Source organism: Acanthochromis polyacanthus, chromosome 2 (assembly GCF_021347895.1).
Source record: "Acanthochromis polyacanthus isolate Apoly-LR-REF ecotype Palm Island chromosome 2, KAUST_Apoly_ChrSc, whole genome shotgun sequence".
Classification (NCBI taxonomy): domain Eukaryota; kingdom Metazoa; phylum Chordata; class Actinopteri; family Pomacentridae; genus Acanthochromis; species Acanthochromis polyacanthus.
In genome coordinates, this window is record NC_067114.1 from 28,024,579 (window position 1) to 28,046,244 (window position 21,666).

Sequence of the window (21,666 nt, forward strand, 5' to 3'; positions counted from 1 at the left end):
TACTGTGTACCAAGACTCAAATCATGCATTGCTCAATTTATTAATTGCTTGTGACATATTACTAATTAAGAAAAACAGTTATAAAGCATTTCTAAGGATAGGAATAGGAAAAATTGCAGGAAGACATCAAACACACTACACTTCACACTCATGGTCACAACAACATAACATTTCACTAAGCTAACTTCCCCAAGCCATAAAAACAAAATAAACCACAGACACTAATAACACTGTAACACTAATATGAACCACAATAATCACATTTAGATCTCCAACACCCCAAACTTAAATGGTGCATTGCAGCACAACAGTTCAGTTTTAGCAACCAGCTCTGTGATCGCTACGATAGTAAGAACTTTATTACTCTGCCAAGGAACGACCGAGTTATGTGACAATTGTCGTACGTGTGTGAATCTGTCTGTCTGTCTGTGTGAAACATTACTCAATGGATTTGGATGAAATTTTCAGGGAAAGTCAGAAATGACACAAGGACCAAGTGATTAGATTTTCACACTGATCCAGCTTCTTGTCTGGAACCACGACTGTGTTCGGGATTTCCCATTGCCAGATAAAGCTGCTGGCACAGCGTTGCTGTAACTATAAGGTGAACACGGTGTCAGTTACCCTCTGACGATCACATGATTGCGATCCTACTACAAAATGACTGTGATTTATCCATTGGAAATCATACAGGGAATAATTGATTAAATTGTCCCATCAATTCCTGTCACCCGCGACAATATTTAGGTCACGCAATGTAGCAAACCCCAGCCAGACAATGACGAATCTCCTGATGTTTCACAAAGCCTTTATTTACGTTCAGCTGTCAGCCTTATTTTGAACACAAATTCACCTTTCTGTCCTTCAGTCATTTCTTCACCGTAACAGCTTGTCCCCATTCCAACTAGGTGCTTCTAAGTTTATACACATCCTTCGCTAGACAACAGCATGGAACCGTTTTCCTTCATCTTTATGGTAATTTTCAGACCTTTCATGGCGTCTTCGTCATGTCAAGAAACCGCTTCTTTGATAAACACTTCCTGTGCCGCTGGAATGATTACAAAATGAAAACCAGTAGCATTAAAAATATGACTTCAAAATAAGAGCCTGGAGGGAAAGGTTATTTTAACACTAGCAAAACAAAGGCTTGCCAAAAAGTGATGAACTGATCAAAAGACCTTTTTAAGAGTAATTTACACGTGATTCGGTATAAATGCATGCCATGTCAACACACTTACATTGTGGACAGTCTGCACGGGCCACAAACACAACTGTTATATGTTGGATAATAGAACACATTAATAAATTTAATACACATGCACCAGCCGAATGTCATGTGATGTCACAAAAGACTTTGTCAAGGTGCTCCTTTACAAGCTAAGCTCCCTCATGAAGTTGAGGGGAGGATGAAATTTACACCATGCATACCTCTGCTGTTCATATGTGGAAAGCATGAGTGTTTTACTTCCAGCACTGCCTATTAAGAGCTGAGGCAATGGGTCTTTAGACTGTCTGGGTTATTTTGTAAATGTAGTTCCAAATTATACTGATATAAAGTAAATAACAAAATGAGTTGAAAACCTCTACTTTAATACATAAAGCAGTTTTCAGATGAGCAAAGCACAAATAGTAATGCACCACAGATCGAGACATTGTCAGCATAAATAAAATACAGTTACTGCAGCACAAGGAAAGCTAATAATCAAATTAATGCTGACCAGAACTCCATGCTCCCTGCTTTGACAGACTGAAACTTTTTACACATGTTCACTTTTACCAGCAATAGCTGGTAATAGCTATCTTAATAGCTACTGAACATTAAGAAACAAAACAGTAGAAGAATAGACATGACAAACCTAGCCACATCCGCATTCAAATATCTGTGTAGTGCAGCCACGGGAAACATTCATCCAGAGGCTGGAACCTCAGTGCACATCTATGCGTTTCTATTCTCATCTTATTCTGTATTGCAGCACTACATGTTACATTAGCATTCTTGTAGTATGTTTGTTGATCCACTCAGGCTTCTGTGTCTCAAGGCAGTGATGTGACATGTTCCTGCTTTATTTGCACAAATGTCATGTATTGTATGTGAGCTTTATGATTTCTGACTCTGTGTGTGTGTGTGTGTGTGTGTGTGTGTGTGTGTGTGTGTGTGTGTGTGTGTGTGTGTGTGTGTGTGTGTGTGTGTGTGTGTGTGTGTGTGTGTGTGTGTGTGTGTGCATTCTTGTGTCCTCTTTTAATCCTGGACAACAGCAGAGGCAGGAAAATGAGCAAGACAATGTCAGAACATTTGGATGAGAAATGAGCTGTCTACAGAACACCAATCAGACGTGTGTTTTTGTGTGTGTATGCATACACATGATGCTGCAAATACGCGTCTTTGTGTGGGTTTGTAGGATTCACAAGGCTAAAACTCAGAATGTCTTGGGAAGCAAAAATAAACCAATGAAAAACTCACTTATAAGGAGCAGAAGTCCCCTGGAGAAATGTCTTGTGTCTCTGAGCTTTGTGTTTGTTTGTATAGTTGGAAGGGAGGCTGTGTGTGCAATTTGTAAATTTCATAATTGCTGATTTGAAAGAGGTTTTTATATTATTTTATTTTGCTGAAAGGATGCACAACTTTCTCGTGAAAATCACATACATCTTAATAAGGAAGGACAGAAGTCACAATTCACATTTTGAGAGTTTGTTGGAAATAAGATGACACAAAAAGTAAACTGTTTTACATTTTGTTCATTGATCCTGCTTCTTGGTTGTGTATTTTTCTTAGCCACCTGGATAACTGGTGTATACGAACTGCACGGTTAAAAGCATCGCGTGTCGTAGAAAATTGTTTTTTATTGTTGTTTTTGTGGTTTATTTTTAATTGAATTCTTATCAGTTTTGGTATATGTTTTCCAAAAATCTAGACATGTGATGAAGAATGGAAGATAAATGGGTATCATGGACAAAAAAGTTCACATGGTATGGAAGGTGCTTGACAATGCGGCCAGATTCTGAAAAAAGAAGAGTCAGAAAAAAAGAAAAGTATTCGTAAACCTCAGGATGAAACTCTGTGGAAGAGAATAAGTGAGAGGAATTTTGACAGGAAGAATGGAACAAATGAGCACTTCAGTGTGTAAAAATACAAAGTGGGGAGTTTCCTAGTGATGTAGTGAATTCTCCCTGTGGTTTTGTCACTAATGAGAGCATCTGCATGAGTGAAACATACAGAGTGAGAGCGAGATAGCTGAAGGGGAGCACTGTCTGAGAGGAGAAAACAACTAGAGACACTGACTGCAGACATACTGCAAAAAAAATAGACTGCTTGAAAGAATAGCAAAATGAAAAAATCAGTAAGTGGCTGGGATTAAAGTAGTAATTTTAAGTCTCCACATTTTCACAAAATAGCACAAAAATCTTTGTCATCTCTTTACTAAATGTTAAAAAAAAACCAAAACATTTTATTATAATTTTTCACTCTTGATTTCCTCTTGTTCCCAAGGTGCCAATGCCCAGCTCAGTTCGAGGGGCCTGAATGCCAGCAGAACAAGCACAGTTTCCACGGCAACGGCTATGCCTGGTTTCCTCCCATGATGCCTTGTTTCGAAAGCCATGTGTCTCTGGAGTTCATCACGGATGTGGCTGATGGACTGCTGCTGTACACCGGCCCCTTGGCCCAGCTGCAGGCCTGGGACCACGAAGACTTCATGGCAATAGGTAGGAAGCATCTCAACCTTAAAATTATTAAATTAAAAGTCCCAACTGACTGCAATTCAAAAAATTAACTGAGACGGGAAATACATTTGTTTTTATTAATTTGATAATTCAGTAGCAGCAAGTGAATGTCCTCAGAATAGAACATTAATATTAGGCCAAGATCTCTGTATGATGGCAAATAAAGAGGCAGAAAAGGAATGACAGTGTTTCCTTCAACTGGATCCTCACAGTCTTTAGGAGCGGCAGTAATACTCACATTGCATAAGTCACATGTATCTTTAGTGCTTTGCTGTTTTTTTTTTCAGACTCCCCTGGTTACATTTCAACAATACATGAAAGAATAATGTGACTTTGTGCTATGAAAGCATCAGCATAAAAGAGGAGTTTATGGCCATTATTGGTTGAGGAAGAAAATGGAGGGATTTAGTATGAGAGGATAAAGGAGAATGGAAAAAAGAATGTATCATCTCTGCTGTAGCTTAATACTAAACAAACAGATACCTGTAACCTAGGATGTATCTTCAGTTGCCAGAGGTACATGAGAATTTAATGAGATTCCTAACTGGAATTCTGAATGGATGGCTGGTTTTATTCCTTTGGGAATTAAGAGAGAGAAAGACCTAAATGGCTCTACAGGCAGCCAAAAAAGGAACTGCAACTTTTTTTTTTTTTAAATCCAAAAGTAATATGCATCTGAGAGTAAATACATCACATGCAAGGATCTAGTCAAGAGAAAACAACCTGGTTAAGTGCCATAAAACAAGTTCTGGATAGATGGTTGAAATATCAAACCTTGGATTTTGGAGGAGCGTGGCAGATTCTGCTCCAGCTGTTTACCCTTGGAACTGCTGAGGGGGCTGTGGAAGTCTGATCATCCAGTTCGCATGTGTTTTGTGGACTACTACTTAAAGACCTGTAACTACAACTGTGTCAGGGGTACCACAGGAGCAGGGGGAATCGAGGCCGTTAGTCATGCGGTCTTTATACAAGTGAAATGAGACAACTGCATTTGTATTCTTTGCAAGAAGTCAAAAACATTTTTTGTTGGATGTTGGACTTTGCTAAGGTTTCCTGCTATCTCTGATCTTGAGATGTCATAGACAGGATCTCAAGCCACCGCAGGGATATGAAGTGTGTCAGGTTTGAAAACTTCAGAGTTTCATCTCTGCTTCTTGCATATTATGTGTTTCTGTTGGCTTTATCAGATTATGAACTTCAGCACACCCTGGAGCACTTTTCAGCAAAGTATGAAGTGATTAGTGTGACTCGGGTGGAACTTCTAAGTATGAAGCCATGGTTCTCTGCTGGAAACCGATGTATTGCTGCTTCTGGGTTGGGGTTGAGTTGCTGACCCATACGGAAGAGTCTCAGTGTCTCAGGATCTTGTTCACAAATGACAGGAAAATTAAGCATGAGATGGATTGCGGATGGATTGCTGTGGTGTTGGTAGCTCTCCATTTACCAACTGCCAACTAATCTACATTCAAACACTCACCTATGTTCATGAGTTGTGAGCAGTGACTGAAAAAATCTGATCACGGATCCAAACTACAATAAGCCTTCTCTGTGGAGTTGCTGAGCTCAGCCTCAGGGAGACAGCTCACAGTTGAGTTGCTGTTCCTTCATATTGAAAGGAGTCAGCTGAGGTGGTTCAGGTATCTGATTAGGGTGTCCCTCGGGTGCTTTCCTTTAGAGGTTTACAGAGCACAGCTAACTGGGAGGAGACCCTTGGATAGGTCCAGATCTTGTTATATCTCGTCAGGCATGTGAACACAATGGGATAACTGTGGAGAGCTAGAAACCTTTGTGGAGAGGCACTGACACTAATACAGACCTAAAGGTTTTTTTGTTTTTCTTCTGAAAATGTAATGTAATATGTAAACTTAGTGCTTCATGCATTCTCCCTGTTTACACAATAGGTCCTCTGCTGTTAGCAAGCTTGTTAGCTTGACAGTGCTTTGTCTCTACAATCCTGAGAACAAAATTCCCAAGAGGGTGAGGGAAAATGGAAAAAGCTCATCTAGTGTCTAGTGTCAGCTTGTTCCCACTTGGTGTTTGAACTAAATATTTCATTAAAATGTTTGTGATGCTTTTGCTCTGCCATTTTTTTTAGAATAATATTTGGTGACAGTGAAATTGGGCATGCAAAGTTAAAGCCAATAGTCTATGTGGGTATCATTATGTAAAGCAGAAATATACAGTTTAAATGAACAACATAGCTTGAACACTAATGGAAAGAACTGAAATGTCAGGTTTTGTAGTGTTCCCATCGTGTGGAATAAATCAAAGTCAGAACAGTGTTTTCTCAACAAAGTGAGACAGATTTTTATCTACCACAAGCAGGAAAGTAACAATAACTCGAAGCAATATCACTTTAAGGTGAAACAAGGCTATAATAATAAACAAAGGAGATCTGTCCTCAGACCTCAGAAATGTGCTGACTAACCCCAAGTAGAACCAAAAAAATAAACAAAAGCTAAACAAAGCAGGAAGGGATTGACAGACATTTTAAATGGCACAGGCAGTGGACACTTAAGCCCACACGTCCAGTATAGTCAGCAGGAGACCTACTGATGAACAGTTAAAGATTCTTGAAGAGAACATGCACTCACTCAAAAATAATAACACAAAATACTGGGCAGAAGAAACTAGACACAGAAAGTTACTGCTATGGCCCTGGAAATATTAGTTCATTGGCCTGTGTATTAATTTGCCATGTTCTAAAGTATTCATAGACACACACACACACACACACACACACACACACACACACACACACACACACACACACACACACACACACACATACACACACACACACACACACACACACACACACACACACACACTTCTGCTACTCACTGTGATATACACTGGGAATAGTTAGAGAGATCTGAAAATAGTTGTGAACTGAGCTTCATCAGGGTTACCTCTGTAGCTCTTGTGGGGAAATGATAGTCCTTTCTTTTGTTGCTGTGGTAATATTCTTGCGCTATGAAGACAATAAAGCTTGTTGAACTGAGGGTGGTAGGTGGGCATTTTAGACAGATGGAAAGCGAGAACAAGATATCTTGTACATCTTGGTATATTTAGTTTTTTAATCTGAGAGACTAACACCTCCCTGTCTTTCTCGCTACTCCATTCTCTTGCATTGGTCCTCTCTCTTGAGAGAGATGTTGTTGTTCCATCATTGCCAAAGTAATATGTGTAGGAGGTGAGGTCTGACTGGAGAGCCTGAAGTGTTGTGTATGTGTTTGTGTGTATGTTATGAGCAGGTTTTCTGTGTAAATTCTGGATTATTTCTGTGGCTTTTATTCGTGTCAGAGGTTCTGTGTGCATCTGAAAGTCAGTCAGTGTGTGTGACTGAGTTGTAAAGACTTGAGATGAGGTTAGTTGAGATGTTAGTGGAGGCACTGTGCAGTGTGTAATGAGAATCATGCTGTACATAGTTAGAGCTCTAATTAACTTGTTTCATGGTTGACCTACTGCATGTAACAAATCCATCGGAAAGCCTGGGCTGTGCTGGAGCTTATTATTATATTACAGTATGTAAGTCTGTCAGTGGACCAAACAGCATTATGATGCAGATGGAAACAGCTGATATGTGTTCCTTCTTCCCCGTAATCCCTTTGCTGAATGTTGCATTAGCACTGACAATCATGAAAATGTAGTTCCAGTTTATTACAACTTGGGCCTCATTTTCAAAGGTTTAGAGCTCATTGCTCTTGGTCTGGATGAAATTGCTGAGGACTGAAGCATTGCAACAGTACTACAGCAAACTCCAGCAGGCATGGCTGTTTTAGCCTGGAAGACCCTGAAGCAAAAATTATCCTTTGGTCCACTATTGTCCCACACATGCTGCTTTCTGTGTATTGTTCATATAGTATTTACCCTCATGCTTCCAAGTTCAAATCATCTAGAGAGCATACACAAACAGTCCATGGGAATATCCTTATTTGACCAGAGAACAGAGACTAATTAGTGCTCCAGTGCAGTTCATTTTAGTTCATTTTTATTATTATTGCACCATTTCACAACAGACGTTAGTTCAGCACGCTTCACATACTGTTAGCCGAAGTCTAATTTATTCTTTCAAGTAAAATCAAAACAGTAAGAGTTGAACAAAAGTGCTAAACAATTAAAATTGAAGGCCATAAAACACACAATGACTAAATAACAATGGGGAATAAAAAGAAGACAATAAAACTATAGAAATAAAAAAATTGCAGCATAATAAAAGATGAAGTCAGGCTGTCAAGTTTTACCTCAATAAAATGCCAAGGACAAGAGGTGGTCCCCTAGCAGCAGCTTTAAAGTTTCTAAAGTCTGAGCATTGCTTACATGGAAAAAAGTAAGCTATTTCAAACATCAGGAGCAGCTTCAACATCTTGATCACCTCTATTTTTTATTTGCACCAAGATCTCAGATCTTTTAAGAGCTTCTGGTTGGTAGACCTCCGTATTCTAACTGGGGTCAACCCCTTTATTAAGGCCCTGTCACACTCTAGCGTATAGAGCCAGCGTCTGAGGAACGTATGGACTTTTTGGGAATACGCTGACATACGCTGAAACACGCTAGGGATACACTGTACGCTGATGTACGCTGACGGCCAAAACATTTTTTGAACATGCACAAAAATTCTCAGCGTATGCTGACGTATGAATTTTACGCTCCTCATACATTCCTCATACGCTGAACACGCTAGAGGTACGCTGAAGGTACGTTACTCGTACGTCGAGTACGCTTCTCATACGTTGAAATTGAGTGGGTCAGGCAACCTAGCGTTAGAGGAGCGTATAATGAACGTGTGTCTGACGTGTGTCTAACAAATGGCTAACATTATGATGGTAGTTCTAATGACAGTCTAACGTACTCAACCTAACGTGTTCTGACCGTACAGCCAACTTATCCCATGCGTATTACATGCGTATTTCCAGTGTATGGGGGGTATGTAAAGTCTCACATTTCCAAATCTGTATCAGTTTGTACCAGCAGTTCAGAGATGGAGGTTGCTGTGCTGCAACATCACCAAGATTTGTTACAGTTGGCAGTTGAGTATGCTAGACACAGAAGAAGGCGTAGAATGAGACGTGCAATCTGGGTGAAACCTTGGATTGGAAGGCGGCGTCAATTTGGCCTTTATGACCAGCTTATGGTTGAATTGAGAAATGAAGATCAGAGAGCCTTCAGGAACTTCCTACACATGCCTCCAGAAATGTATGATGAACTGCTGGACAGGGTTGTTCCCAACATCACCAGCTGTGTATGCTCCTCATACGTTAGGCTGACGTTCCACATACATTTCTCATACGTCGGAGGTACGCTGATATACGTTACTCATGCGTCGGTATACGTCCAACTCAATTACACATCACATCACATCACATACGCTCACATACGCTGACGTACGCTATGCGGACGCTACTCATACGCTGACGGTACGCTAGGCTCACGTTACTCTAATGGTCATTAACCGAAAATCGACCCCATACGCTGAAAAGTTGTGCGTATAAACAATTTTTCGAAATATTCGATACGTTCCTCAGATGCTGGCTCTATACGCTAGAGTGTGACAGGGCCCTTACCGTGACAAGAAACAATAAAATCTTCTACTAAATCCTTAAATATATATAGTCAAGACTTTACAACATTGCGTTCTAGAGGGAAGCCCATTTATTCATTAAGCAAACCTCTGAGAGAGAGGAAAAAAAGCTGTCAAAGCGAAACAGACAACAAACAAGAGAACAATATTCACCACTGAGGTCAGAGTGTCCATTAACTGCAGATCACAAATGTTCAGCTCTGGAGCCACAGATACTTGCAGAGTGGACAAACCACAAACTTACAGGAGAGAGAAGACACAAAGTTGGTGACATTAAGACTTTTCTATGTGACAACAGAGATTTTAAATCATATTGTTGAATCTACGGGGAAACAATGAAGAGAAGCTAGCTTTTTCCAGCAGATGGCTTCTTCAGCAAAATCAGAAACTCTCAGTTCATCTGTCCCCACCCTAAACCATAGACATTGACTGAATATGTTTCAAAATGTTCACACTATATACTGTGTAATCTTGAAAATCCTACCACAAATACTTACAAACATGAATATCTGGAGCTTCGCTGTCAATTATAGATAGATAGATAGATAGATAGATAGATAGATAGATAGATAGATAGATAGATAGATAGATAGATAGATAGATACCTTATTAATCCTGTGGAAAATTCAAGATTTTCACCTAAAATACTTCCTTCTAGCTTGATTTGTTTTTCATTTTGTGACTTGTCAGTGTCTTAATGTTATCTGCCAAAACACCAAGTCAAGTTATCTGTATGCAAAAGCCAACTTGGTAATAAAACATTTTCTTCTATTTCTGATGCATTTCAAGTATTATTAAGTGCAAAATTGTCAAACAATAACTGATCAGTATGTAATCCAACTGAGCACACGTTTACCCAGTGATTTTTAATGCTACAGAAACATGATATGGGCCACAATGAATTTACTACATATGCACTGGCTGGATGTCATGTGATGTCACAGAAGACTTTGTCTTTGGTGCTCCTTTACTAGCTAAGCTCCCACAATGCTCTTTGCATGCCAACATGGTGGTGGCTCTTCTGCTTGCTACAGTATTAAAGAGTAAGAAGGAAGCCACTGCCATCAGGGAATATTGTTGATGTTGCCTTTGAAGGGGTGTATGGGATCTGCACCAATGTTTAGGTAGATGGTGCAAGCCAAAGCAATATCTACGTAAGTTTCCTGCTTATTTTACTGTTTTTGGCTGATCAGTGTCAAGTGAAATAGCAAAAGATTCAAAATCATACCCTGAGGCACAAAGCATTCTTCTTGTAAACAACATTGACTAATTAGATATTGCCAATCTACCACCCCAAATTACACTTTAGTAGAGCAGATTTGAAAGCATATTCTCAATTTTTCAAATTACCAAAATGGAGTTTCTTGCAGTGAAACTGGACTCTGTGACTGATTACTTAAAGGAGAAAGCACAAGTGAGCTCGGAGCAGCATAGACAGATAAGCTAAATGCTTTATTTGAAAAGTAAGATTCACATTTAGCACACTTGGATGGTAGTTATGGTAGGTCAAATTTACCTTGACTATTATGTCTGTGTCCACTCTATAAAATGTTTACAACAAATATATGGCAAAAATACTACAAATCACATTGTTGCCTCCTGCAGATAAGCTTTGGGGATTGTTTACAGCCGTTTCCAGATACTGATAGATGAAATTTCAGCGTTAATAAACAAGAAATGTCCTCAGGCTGTCATGAAATAAACACTTCCAGAACAAAAACAGCTTCCAGGAGTACTAATGACAATGCTTTATGGTAAATGGTTCCTTTTGGCAAGGTAAGGCAGGTTTCACTGTGGTTTTTCTAGACTGTTAATAATCCAGCCACACCTAATGCACAAAGCCATCTGATATACAAATATTAAAAGCATATTCACCAGCTGTTGCCAGGGAAGAACCTCTATCGTATCAGATATGAGCAACACTGAATGGCCAATAACAGATTTTTAATAAAACAATAGTATTGACACCATGCATTGCTTAAACTGCAAGATGTATATACCACTATTCATAAAATGTAGGATTAGATTAAAAAAATAAATAAATCTTGTTCACAGAATGAAGAGATGAAATTAGTATATTGTGCATTTAAGAATGCTGTACTTGAGAAAAAATATATAAAAAAAGAAATGCTAGGTATGTATTTGTGCATTCATTTGCATCAAACCACAAAGAATATAATAAACTGAAGTAAGTACTAAAGCTTCCATGCCTATTCAAGACAAAACACTGAGCAGCAGTTAGAAAATAATGTGAAAAGCAAAGTTGAAGACCAGGAGAGAAAAAGAACAGCTGCTTACTCTAAGGATGTTAAGGTGACACAATCTTGATTTCTGACAAGAATCTGAAGTTATTGTTTCCCAAGGAACAAAAACAATTTTATTTATTTTATGTTAGATAGAATTAACAGGATGTGATGGAACAGGAAATGCTTTTCAACTTCATCCTAAGAACACAGCTTCAAGCGTCCTCCTCTCACACTGATACTCAAAGAATCATATTGGCTTGATGCTTAATTACAAGTGGAATCAGACAAAATGGGGTGATTCACTGCCAAATCAAACACGCTGTGAACTGAATACTGAAGGTCTCATTCTGACACGAATGTATTCTAAGTACAAGAGCTGTGCTAAAAACGATAAAGTGATGGAAGTGTGTTGCATCCGTGGCATGACTTCAAATTGAAACTGTAGCTTGAAAAGGGAATTACAATATTAGTTTCAGGACACAGACAGAATTTGGATATATATATATATATATATATATATATATATATATATATGAAGGATTACAGGAATGAGAACAAAAAGAAATGTCAGGTGGTTAGAATGGAGACTTTGTACAACCTGAATTCCAGTTTTTTTTTCTTTAATAAATATCAAGTATCAATAATGTACCTCCGCAGTTTTTATTTTGACCATATGGCGTTTGTGTATGTCTACAACGGTTCACCTTATTATTAAGCTTTGTTAAGTGATGCTGCCCATTGAACCTGATCATATTCCCCACGGCTTCACACACAGACACACACAAAAACTCTCACACACACTTCCTCATGCAGACCTCCATCTTCTTATTGAGATGCTGGTTTGCTGTTCCAAAGCCACCCACTCATCCGCCCTTTATCCTGCCAGAGGGCAGCTGTACCAAGCCGGCCCTGCTGTGTAGGCCAGAGAAGGTGTAAGGCATTCACACACAAACACACACTGGGAACGCAGCGGCATACTACATCCAATCTTCGGCCACTTGCAGAGAAGAGATTACATGGTTATAACACAGATGCGGTGTAGTGTGCGTGTAAGTGTACGCAACATACTAACACTTATACCTAAGCTGACCTGTTGTTTTTCTAGGAAAGATCAGAACATTAAATCCATTTACCTTTACCAGCATGTGAAGCCTTTAATTTTCATGACAGAATTTTAAGCTCAGGATAGCCATCTTGGTTAACAGTTCAGGGTCAGTTCCAAACTAAGCTGTTGTTGCACATTTTCATCCAGATTTCCAGCACAAAAGAGCAGCAGTTCAAAGAACAATATTTAGTTTCTTTGAACAATGCTGTATAGATATTTTATTCATGAGCACAGTGTAACCTTTTAAAATAAATGATCATGAAGCATAACTCATTCCACAAACAAACACACCACACTAACAGAGCTGTTGTTGTGTGAAAACACTTCTGGTTATTTTACTTTACTTTAGACTTGCTTCTAAAACTGTAATCAGTTATATTTATTCCCTTATAAAGGGTGTTCTGTAAAAACAGGATACCATAATGCAAATATGCAGTTAATCCTTATAGCAAGCCGTGTTTGCATGCTAATTTACCTGGACATTATCATTAGGTTAACTGGAAACCATTAACAGCTGCTGGCATTGCAGTGTACCATTTAGAGCTAATTACAGCAAAGGGATGCACCTAAAATGCCCAATGAAAGTTGAACTGTTTATATAAGCTGCCTCTCCAGCAGAAGGCTTACAGCAGTGATGTCAGATACAGAAATGTCTGTCACTCTGTAAGCAGAGGAAGTGTTTTTTCTATTCTTAAAGTACCCTGGTTGTGAAGGTGAAGGAATAAAAGAAACATGTCTAATCCCTATTTCTGCCTTTATTTACAGCCTAAAAGTGTAAATTCTACTACTTTCAATTTGCCTTTCCATATTTGACAAATATTGCACCATCCTGGCTGCCCCACCAGCTGTCTGACCGGTATTTACTCCGACATCAGCTCCATCTCTTGTAACCACTTCTTAATTTGTCCCAGTGGTTATCCAATCTGTAATACGCTTGTTGACCTCGAAATACCTCTGTTACATTTAGAGTTGAAATTACTGCATGCAAGGCAAGGCAGATTATGGGCCTTTTTTAATCAAGCACAAAAACAAGTGCAAACGCAGTTCACCTTGGACTCAGAAACCTGCTCACCTGCTATTTTGGTTTTCTCTATGTGCTGCAGCTCAAAGTGCTGGCCTTTTTAGCGTTGATTGCTCGAGAAGAACAGCAGAAAATGTAAAGAAACATGTTCTCCATCTTGTGAAATACATTTACCAGGCTCTGTCCAGGCATTGAGTTTCACCACGAGATTGACAGGCAACCAGAAGATTTTTTAAAAATATCACTGTCTTGCCAACAATTACCATTCCAGTCATGAGATTACAGGGCACAGGAATGGTATCATCTTGCTAGTATCTCACCTAACAAATTAGCCTATTTGCCAAAATGTCAAACTGTTCTTTTAATTATCTCTGTTGAGTCTCTATATGTTGTTGGAATGTTCTTCATGAAAAAAAAAAACATGTCTTTGAACATTCAAGCCACAAGCAAGTGAAGTGAACTACACTGATTATCTTGTTACAGAGGAACCTGTCAAGATGTGTGATGTACATATAGTCAGTCAACTGTCAGTTCTTGAAGTTGATGTGTTGGAAGCAGGATAAATGAGCAAGTGCAAGGATCTGAGCAGTTTTGACAGGAGCCAAACTGTGATGGCACGATGACTGGGTAAGAGCATCTTCAAAATGACAGGTGTTATGGGATGCAGTGGTTAGTACCTACCAAAAGTGGTCTCTGTACAAGAAAGTGTTGTCAAGTAATCCAGATTTGAATTTACAGCACATTTCTGTACTGTGTCCAACAAAAGGCTGACATTACATACCACACTGTATGAAAAAACAGTGTTGCATAATAATTGTGCATAATGAATTTACTTCACTTGACAACAATTAAAAAATTGAGATCAAAAACTCTTAAAGGCAAATATGTATTTGGTTTGTCTCTCTAGACAATTTGCCTCTGCTTGTGGAGAACAGTGTCAGTCCACAAAAAACAAAACAAAATCAAGCAGTGTCTTTTCAGAAGTAGATTGTCTTGTACAATATCTTTAGTATATTTATTGAAACCATTTTAACTTCATAGTATGACATTTCCACTGAGCTACAGACGCCAAAGTACATAGGGCTGCATCAGTATTTGATGTTTTAACCCCCCCCAGTGTTTTTATGTACTCAAAACTTTGTAAGTACAGGGCATATACACATGAAATTTCCAGAGATGAAAAACACATTTGAAACTGCAGCCTAATCAGTTTTTTTGTCCTCCTTAGGTGTCACAATTGTTTTGGTGGCACAAGGAGATCCTACACCATATTTGACAGCTGGTTTTGATGTTATGGCTGATCTGTGTCTATTAATAAAAATAAGAAGAATAAATTTTATTTGTAAGCGCCTTTCTTGACACCCATGGTCACTTTACAGGGAAAACAAATACAACAGAACAGATAAAAAACCATACATAAGAAAGAGGCAATTAGAGAGAATAAATAGTCTTCAACAGGTGAGTTTTGAGCCTGGATTTGAAGAAGGGCAGAGAGTCAATGTTACACTGATCTGGTTGGTATGAGTTCCAGAGTCTGTGAGCAGAGCAGCTGAAAGCCCTACTCCCCATGGTCCTGAGACAGGCGGGGGGGTACTGTGAGGTTGATGGAGGAAGAAGATCTGAGAGAACGGTTGAGGAGGCAATGTGAAGGAGGTCAGACAAATAGGGAGGGGTGAGATTATGGATGGCCTTCAGTGCTTACAGGAGGGTTTTGAATTCTATGCTGAATTTGACAGGGAACCAGTGGAGTTGCTGTAGGACGGGGGTGATGTGCTAAAATGGGAGGGGGGGGGGGGGGATTTGAAGCAGTTGAGTTCTGGACCAGTTGAAGGTTATGGAGGAAATATGCAGACCAGGTGATGTTATTGATTTAGGATTGGAAGGAAAGAGAGGAATCGAGGATGACACCCAGACTCTTAACCTGAGGAGAGGGAGAAACTGAAGCACTGTCAATTGTGAGGGAGAAACTGCCCGTTTTGGATAGTGTAGATTTTGTTCCAATGAGAAGAATCTCTGTTTTGTCACTGTTCAGTTTTAGGAGGTTTGAGGTGAGAAGAGTTTTATTTCAGATAGGTAGTTGGTGAGGGAGAAGGATGGGAGTGTGGAGTTGGGTTTACTTTATAAGTAGAGCTGGATGTCATCCGCGTAACAATGAAAATGAATGTTGTATTTACGGAAGATATTGCCAAGGGGAAGAAGGTAGATGATGACGAGAAGAAGCCCCAGAGCAGAGCCCTGGAGACGGGGGAGGGCTGGGAAGATAAGGACTTCAGTTGGATGATCAGAGTGTGGGCTGAGAGATATGAATGAAACCAGTCAAGTGATGTGGCCGTGATACCAGTGGAAAATAATCTATTGAGGAGGATGAAGGGAGAAATTGTGTCAAAGGTTGCACTCAGATCATAGAGAATGAGAATGGTGAGTCATCCAGAATCAGCTGCTAGGAGGAGATTGCTAGTAATTTTTATTAAATTCTTTTTTTTCTTTTGCCTTTTTTGGATTTATTAATACGTGCAGTTGAGACGGACAGGAAAGGAGGGAGAAGAGTGGAGGGAAAACATGCAGCAAAGGGCTGCAAACCCGGGCCGCTGCATCTGGGAGGTCACCCGCTTTACCTGTTGAGCTATCAGGCACCCAAAGTGCTAGTGATTTTTATAAGTGGAGTTTCTGTACTGTGGCAGGTGCGGAAACAAGACTATTGTGAGTTGGATGGGAATCAAGTTGAGCAGCAACATTTTTTTCAAGTATTTTGAAGAGGAAAGGCAGGTTAGAAATAGGATGGAGGTTATTGAAATTGTTAGGATCTGAACCAGGATTGGGGAGACAGCAGCAGTTTTAAGGAGAGTGGAAACAATTCCAGTGGTGAGTGAGGAGTGGATTTTTGTGAATTTTCTGATTAAAAATAGCAAAATGGAGTTATAGGTGTCAGCAGAGTACAGGTAGGGGGTAGGGAGTCTGGTTGATGGTGAATTTTATTTACAGTAGGAGTGAAAACATTGACCTAGTGTTACCTTTGTTGGAGTGGATGAAGCTGGAATAGTAAACGGATTTGGTTTGAGTAATTGAGTCCTTGTATTGAAATATATGAGTTTCATGCATTTCTTTGTGGATTGTGAGACCGGTTTTTCTATAGAGTCGCTCAAGACGATGGATGGCATTTGGCTTTCATGGACCTAAGTTCAGGGGTAAACCAGGGGGCAGTTTGTGTGAAGGAAACAGATCGGGTTTTCACTGGAGCGAGAGAGTTGAGGATGTCTTTTAATCCATTGTTGTATTGGGAAACCAGATCATCAGGGGTGGAAGAGTAGTCAACAGTCAGAAAATAGTCCATACTGGGGGGGGAGGGTATCCAAATTAAAGTCTTTGAGATTCCTGAATGAGATGAAATACGCTGGCTTGGTTCTGGAAAGAGAGAGTGTGACTGTGAATGAGAAGAGGAAGTGCTCCGATATGTGGAGTTCATCAGATGTACAGTTGAAAGGGGCAAGACCAGAGCAGCAGACTAAATCTAGTATGTGTCCTTTTGTGTGAGTGGGAAAATCAATGAACTGTTGAAATCCAAAACCGTCATGGCATGATGAGAAATATTTGGTGAGAGGAAGAATACTGTTGTCCATATTAATGTTGAAGTCCCCTCAGAGTATTACATTGAGATAGAGAGTTGATAGATGAGTGAGTAAGGCAGAGGGGTCATTTAAAATTTGACTGTGTGGCTTGGAGGGGTGGTAGACTGTAGCAACAATAGTGGGAGTAGGAGCAGGCAGTTCGCAGGCTGTGCATTCAAAGGAGTTTGTGACAGGTAGGGATACTGGCAGGACTTTCCACTTCTCGTGGTGAATTATTGTGAGACCACCTCTGCGAACTGAGTTACGTAGTTGACAGATGTAAATAAACCTATGCAGAGTGGAATCATTAAGTTGAGAAAAGTCATTAGAATGTTGCCAAGTTTCAGTTTAAACAGAGAAAATCAAACCCATGGTCAGTGAGACGATGCTGGATGAGATGACCCTTGTTGGTAAAAGTGGATGTTAAGAAGACCAAAGCTGACAGCAGTGTTGGCGTGTTTGATGGTAGTGTTAGCTGACCTCGCTAGGTGGGCTAGGATGCTATGATCGGCAACCCGGCTGGTTTTTCTGGGAGGAGCATGAGTGGTGGACCAAAAGGATTAAATAGCTTTGGAGTTGTCGAGGTGAAAATTCTTGCGAGTCCCGCAGTGGATTTACCTGCGACGAGGCAAGAGAACAATATCTGGATGGAGGTGCAGCGTAGCCAGCAGTTCAGACAGCTGACAGCCAGAGGAGCTCAGCTGCTGAGTACTGGAGAAGTGCTTTCACGGTACGATGTAAAAGCGCCGTAAAAATCCAGATGAATACAGACCAATAGTGGATCTTAGTGGCCCACTTTGACGACCCAGACGGACAGGTGTAATCTCGAGGAGCAGGTTAAAACACTTAAAAACACATGAAAACACGGAGAGTATCAGCAGAAGGCTGCGCCAGCGTCCATTCAAACTGGAAAACTCAGTGAGAAACGGGGCACTACCTCATTTCTTTGATCATTGCAGTTTTGCAGCTAACACATATGGGCGTTTTTATTATTACTACACCTATAATTACCCCTTTTGGCTTCACGACTGTCTGTCTTGATAAGCAATGCCAGAACTGACCCCAACTGTGTTAGAAGATTGTTTATCACGGTAATGATTTGTACCCGGCGAAGATCAACAACAAATGACAAACATGACTGGGAGCGTTAGACCTGCTATGAGGTGCCTGAGCAAACACACAGGACTTTTCTCTCTCGCACGCACACACGCACGCACACACACACACAGACAGACAGACAGACACACACACGCACACGCACACGCACAAATGCATAAGCTACAAGCCAGGGGCAAGTGCTTGTCTAATCAATTGACAAATTAACAAGACAAATTAAATTTGTGTAATTACAATACCCTTGCGGAATGGAAAAAAGTTTGCCAGCAGGAAGTCAGATAAGGATTGGTGAGAGCGTGTGTATTTTTCTACCTTTTCTCTTGAACCAAGAGGAGCATGTTCTATTCTCTACACCTAGTATAGCTGTATATTTGTTCATATAGTGCCACGATAAGAAAGGAGGATTGCCTGATGAATGAAGGCCGTAAATGAAAACAAAAAAGGATCGAGCAAGCAACAGCACTCATAAATACACAGATTCACTTTGGCGTTATGTTCAATTTCCACAGAGCTGCTATAGCAGTGGCCCCCAGCCTGGCGCTAAAATGGCTTTCAAATAGGGACTGCTGCTTGATGCGGAGATCCAATATGCGTCAGCTGCAGGGCCGGCTAGCTGGCTGACAGATCGTTTATACAAGGCGCTCTCTCCTGTAGTCTTGCTGTTTCGCCTACTGATTTGTACACACACTCGATTCTGTGGGCATTAGTGTATATTGGGCTGCTTGTGTGTGCATGCATGTGTTGTGTTGCAGAGTTAGAGGGTGGGGTGTGTGAAGCAGTGTGATTTGTAATGCAGTTTATGCAGTCCATATGCTCTTGGTTTGACTCCTGCGTATCCTCAGGCCATCAGAAGAGGAGGACAGTTTTCATATTTAAGATCCCCAAACTCTGTGGGAGTTCAAACTGGCCTTGCACACAAAGCATACTTTTATGCTCTCTTACCCTCTCTTACACTCACTTTCTCTCTCTCTCCATCCCTTGTCTGTCTCAGAGTAGGAGGTAATGAATTACGTATGAGTAGCAGAAGAGAAGCATGGTCGTGCGGATGAGCCCTTTAAGAGCAAAGTCTTGTCCTAACCCTGGTACAGCCAGAACATTTAAAAGGCATGCCGTTCCCTGTGAAGCTGCTCCCGTTTGGCCTGCCAGCCAGCTGCACTCCCAGCTAGCCTTTGCAGCTAGCCTCTCATATTTCTTCTCGTCTTATCTTTTTCTGTTTGTATGTTTCTGTGCAACTCTTTCACTCACTTAACTTCCATTTAACTTTGCCAGTGAATCAAAAGCGAGGTTCAGCAGTTCTTATGTCAGTCACAGGGATGCATGTTTTTATGTGGCTACAAGGCCGTACGAGTTTTATTACCTTTTTTTTCATGCATTCATTTAGAGGGATGAACTCTAAGGGACGAGCACTGCCCACTTTCCTTATATTTGCTGGTGGGTCATTCCATGCCAACTCATATAACCCTCCCAGTTCATGTCACGGATTTTCTTGAAAAAAAAATAGTTTCAAAATTTCTATTAAGGTTATGGGACCTTGCAAAATCCTAAAGCTCTCTTCTACATTTCTTTTTTAGTTGTGATTTTTTTTTTTGAAGTTTGGCACTTGGAGCTAAATTTCATCATTTTTGTGAATCCTTGTAAGCCTCAACAATCTCTTATTTTCCATTGCATTTGGTTGAAATTTGTGCTGAACATCCACAAAACCCTAAGGAAGATTTGCAACTTAACAGTTGTTGCGGAATGTGTCACACAGAATCTTTAAAAAATTTTCATTCCCTGGCGACTAAATTGTGATTCTGTATTATATCTAGATAGTATTAATAATGAATTAAAAGGTCACTACCACAGAGCTTATTCAACAAAGTTTCAAAGCTGAAAACTTAATTTTTAATGTATTTAGACAGTGTTTCTCAAGACAGATTATTCTAAATTTCTTGCTTTTTTTGCCTCAACTCCAATTAAAATAAATAACAAATGAAATAAATTAATACTGTGTTAGTATGTAATTGTTGAAATTTTTTTGCAAATATATATAAAACATACATAAAAATGTTAGATTGTTCTGCACTCACATTCCATTTCCATTAGGCACAACTGTGAAACCTAACTCAATCTAGCAGAGCAGCTCTGGGATAAATTGTGCTTTTACAAAGTTTCTTCATTGTTAGATTTTGTTAAAAAAAACTGTTTATTAAGTAGCTGAGCTGATTTCTTTCATCCCCTTTCCTGTAGTGGGACCTAACATAACTTGTAATTCCCCCAAATTCTGAGTGCAGAAAAGCCATAGATGTACATTTAATAAACATATAGCATCAGATTTGGTTAGTATTAGCTTAGAGACTCAGAGTGACATTACAGACCTAACCCAGATAGCAAACTATGGGTAAATCAATGTTGAATCTATGTTGAGACCTAACGTCGAAATTATACAGAAAGTGCAAGGTTGATAAAATGTTGAGTCAACGTTTGCTTACATAGATTACATGTTTGCAAACATAGATTCAACATTAATTAAACATTGACCTGTCAAACATTTTAATTAAACCAAAATATAATGTAGATTCAATGGTATCTTTTAAACACAAACTTCAATGTTGACAAAATGTTGTTGAATCAACGTTGATCCATCATTCAACCTTCTTAACCCTAATTCAACATTGATTAAACATCTTTTGCTATCTGGGTAAAGTGTGATTTATGGTTGAAAAGCAAACGTTGACTCAACATTTTATCAACTTTGCGCTTTCTGTATAATTTCGATGTTAGGTCTCAACATAGATTCAACATTGATTCACCCATAGTTTGCTATCTGGGAACACTATCCTCACACAAAGATGGTTTGTGAAAGTTAGGCCATAGCTGTGCCTCAACTATCTCAGCTGCAAAAGAATAAAGCATAAAAAGAAAAAAACAAAAATATTTCACATTGATTGGTCACACCAGCAGAGGAACGCCTCTATGTGTGGGCTGGGGTTACCATTGGGACAAGTTTCCAGCTAACCTCTATGCTCCCACTGGATGGTAGAATTCCTAAAATTCAGGTATGGCTTGTGGTTTCAGTGTGCTACCCCTAGATTTTCAAGTGGCCTCATTTTATCACCAATATGAAAACATTCTGGAGGCAGCCCTCCTTGTTTGATTGGTGCATCCCTAGTTATTGCAGTTCTGAGAGTATAGATTACCCTTTTCCAAGAGCACAAACCTGAAACAAATATTTGAGTGTTAGATTATCTTTTTCTTTCACACTTGCAATTGAGAAAGCAGGCACAGAC

At 39.7% G+C, this 21,666-nt stretch overlaps 1 protein-coding gene across 1 annotated transcript in view; it reads left to right on the forward strand.

The window, feature by feature from the left end:
* Positions 1-21,666, forward strand: part of si:ch211-186j3.6 (neural-cadherin) — a 416,158-nt gene that overhangs the window by 288,666 nt on the left and 105,826 nt on the right. Inside the window, exon 27 of the mRNA XM_051944931.1 lies at positions 3,488-3,702. Within this exon, the coding sequence (XP_051800891.1) occupies positions 3,488-3,702 (215 nt within the window). The remainder of the gene's footprint in view (positions 1-3,487; positions 3,703-21,666) is intronic.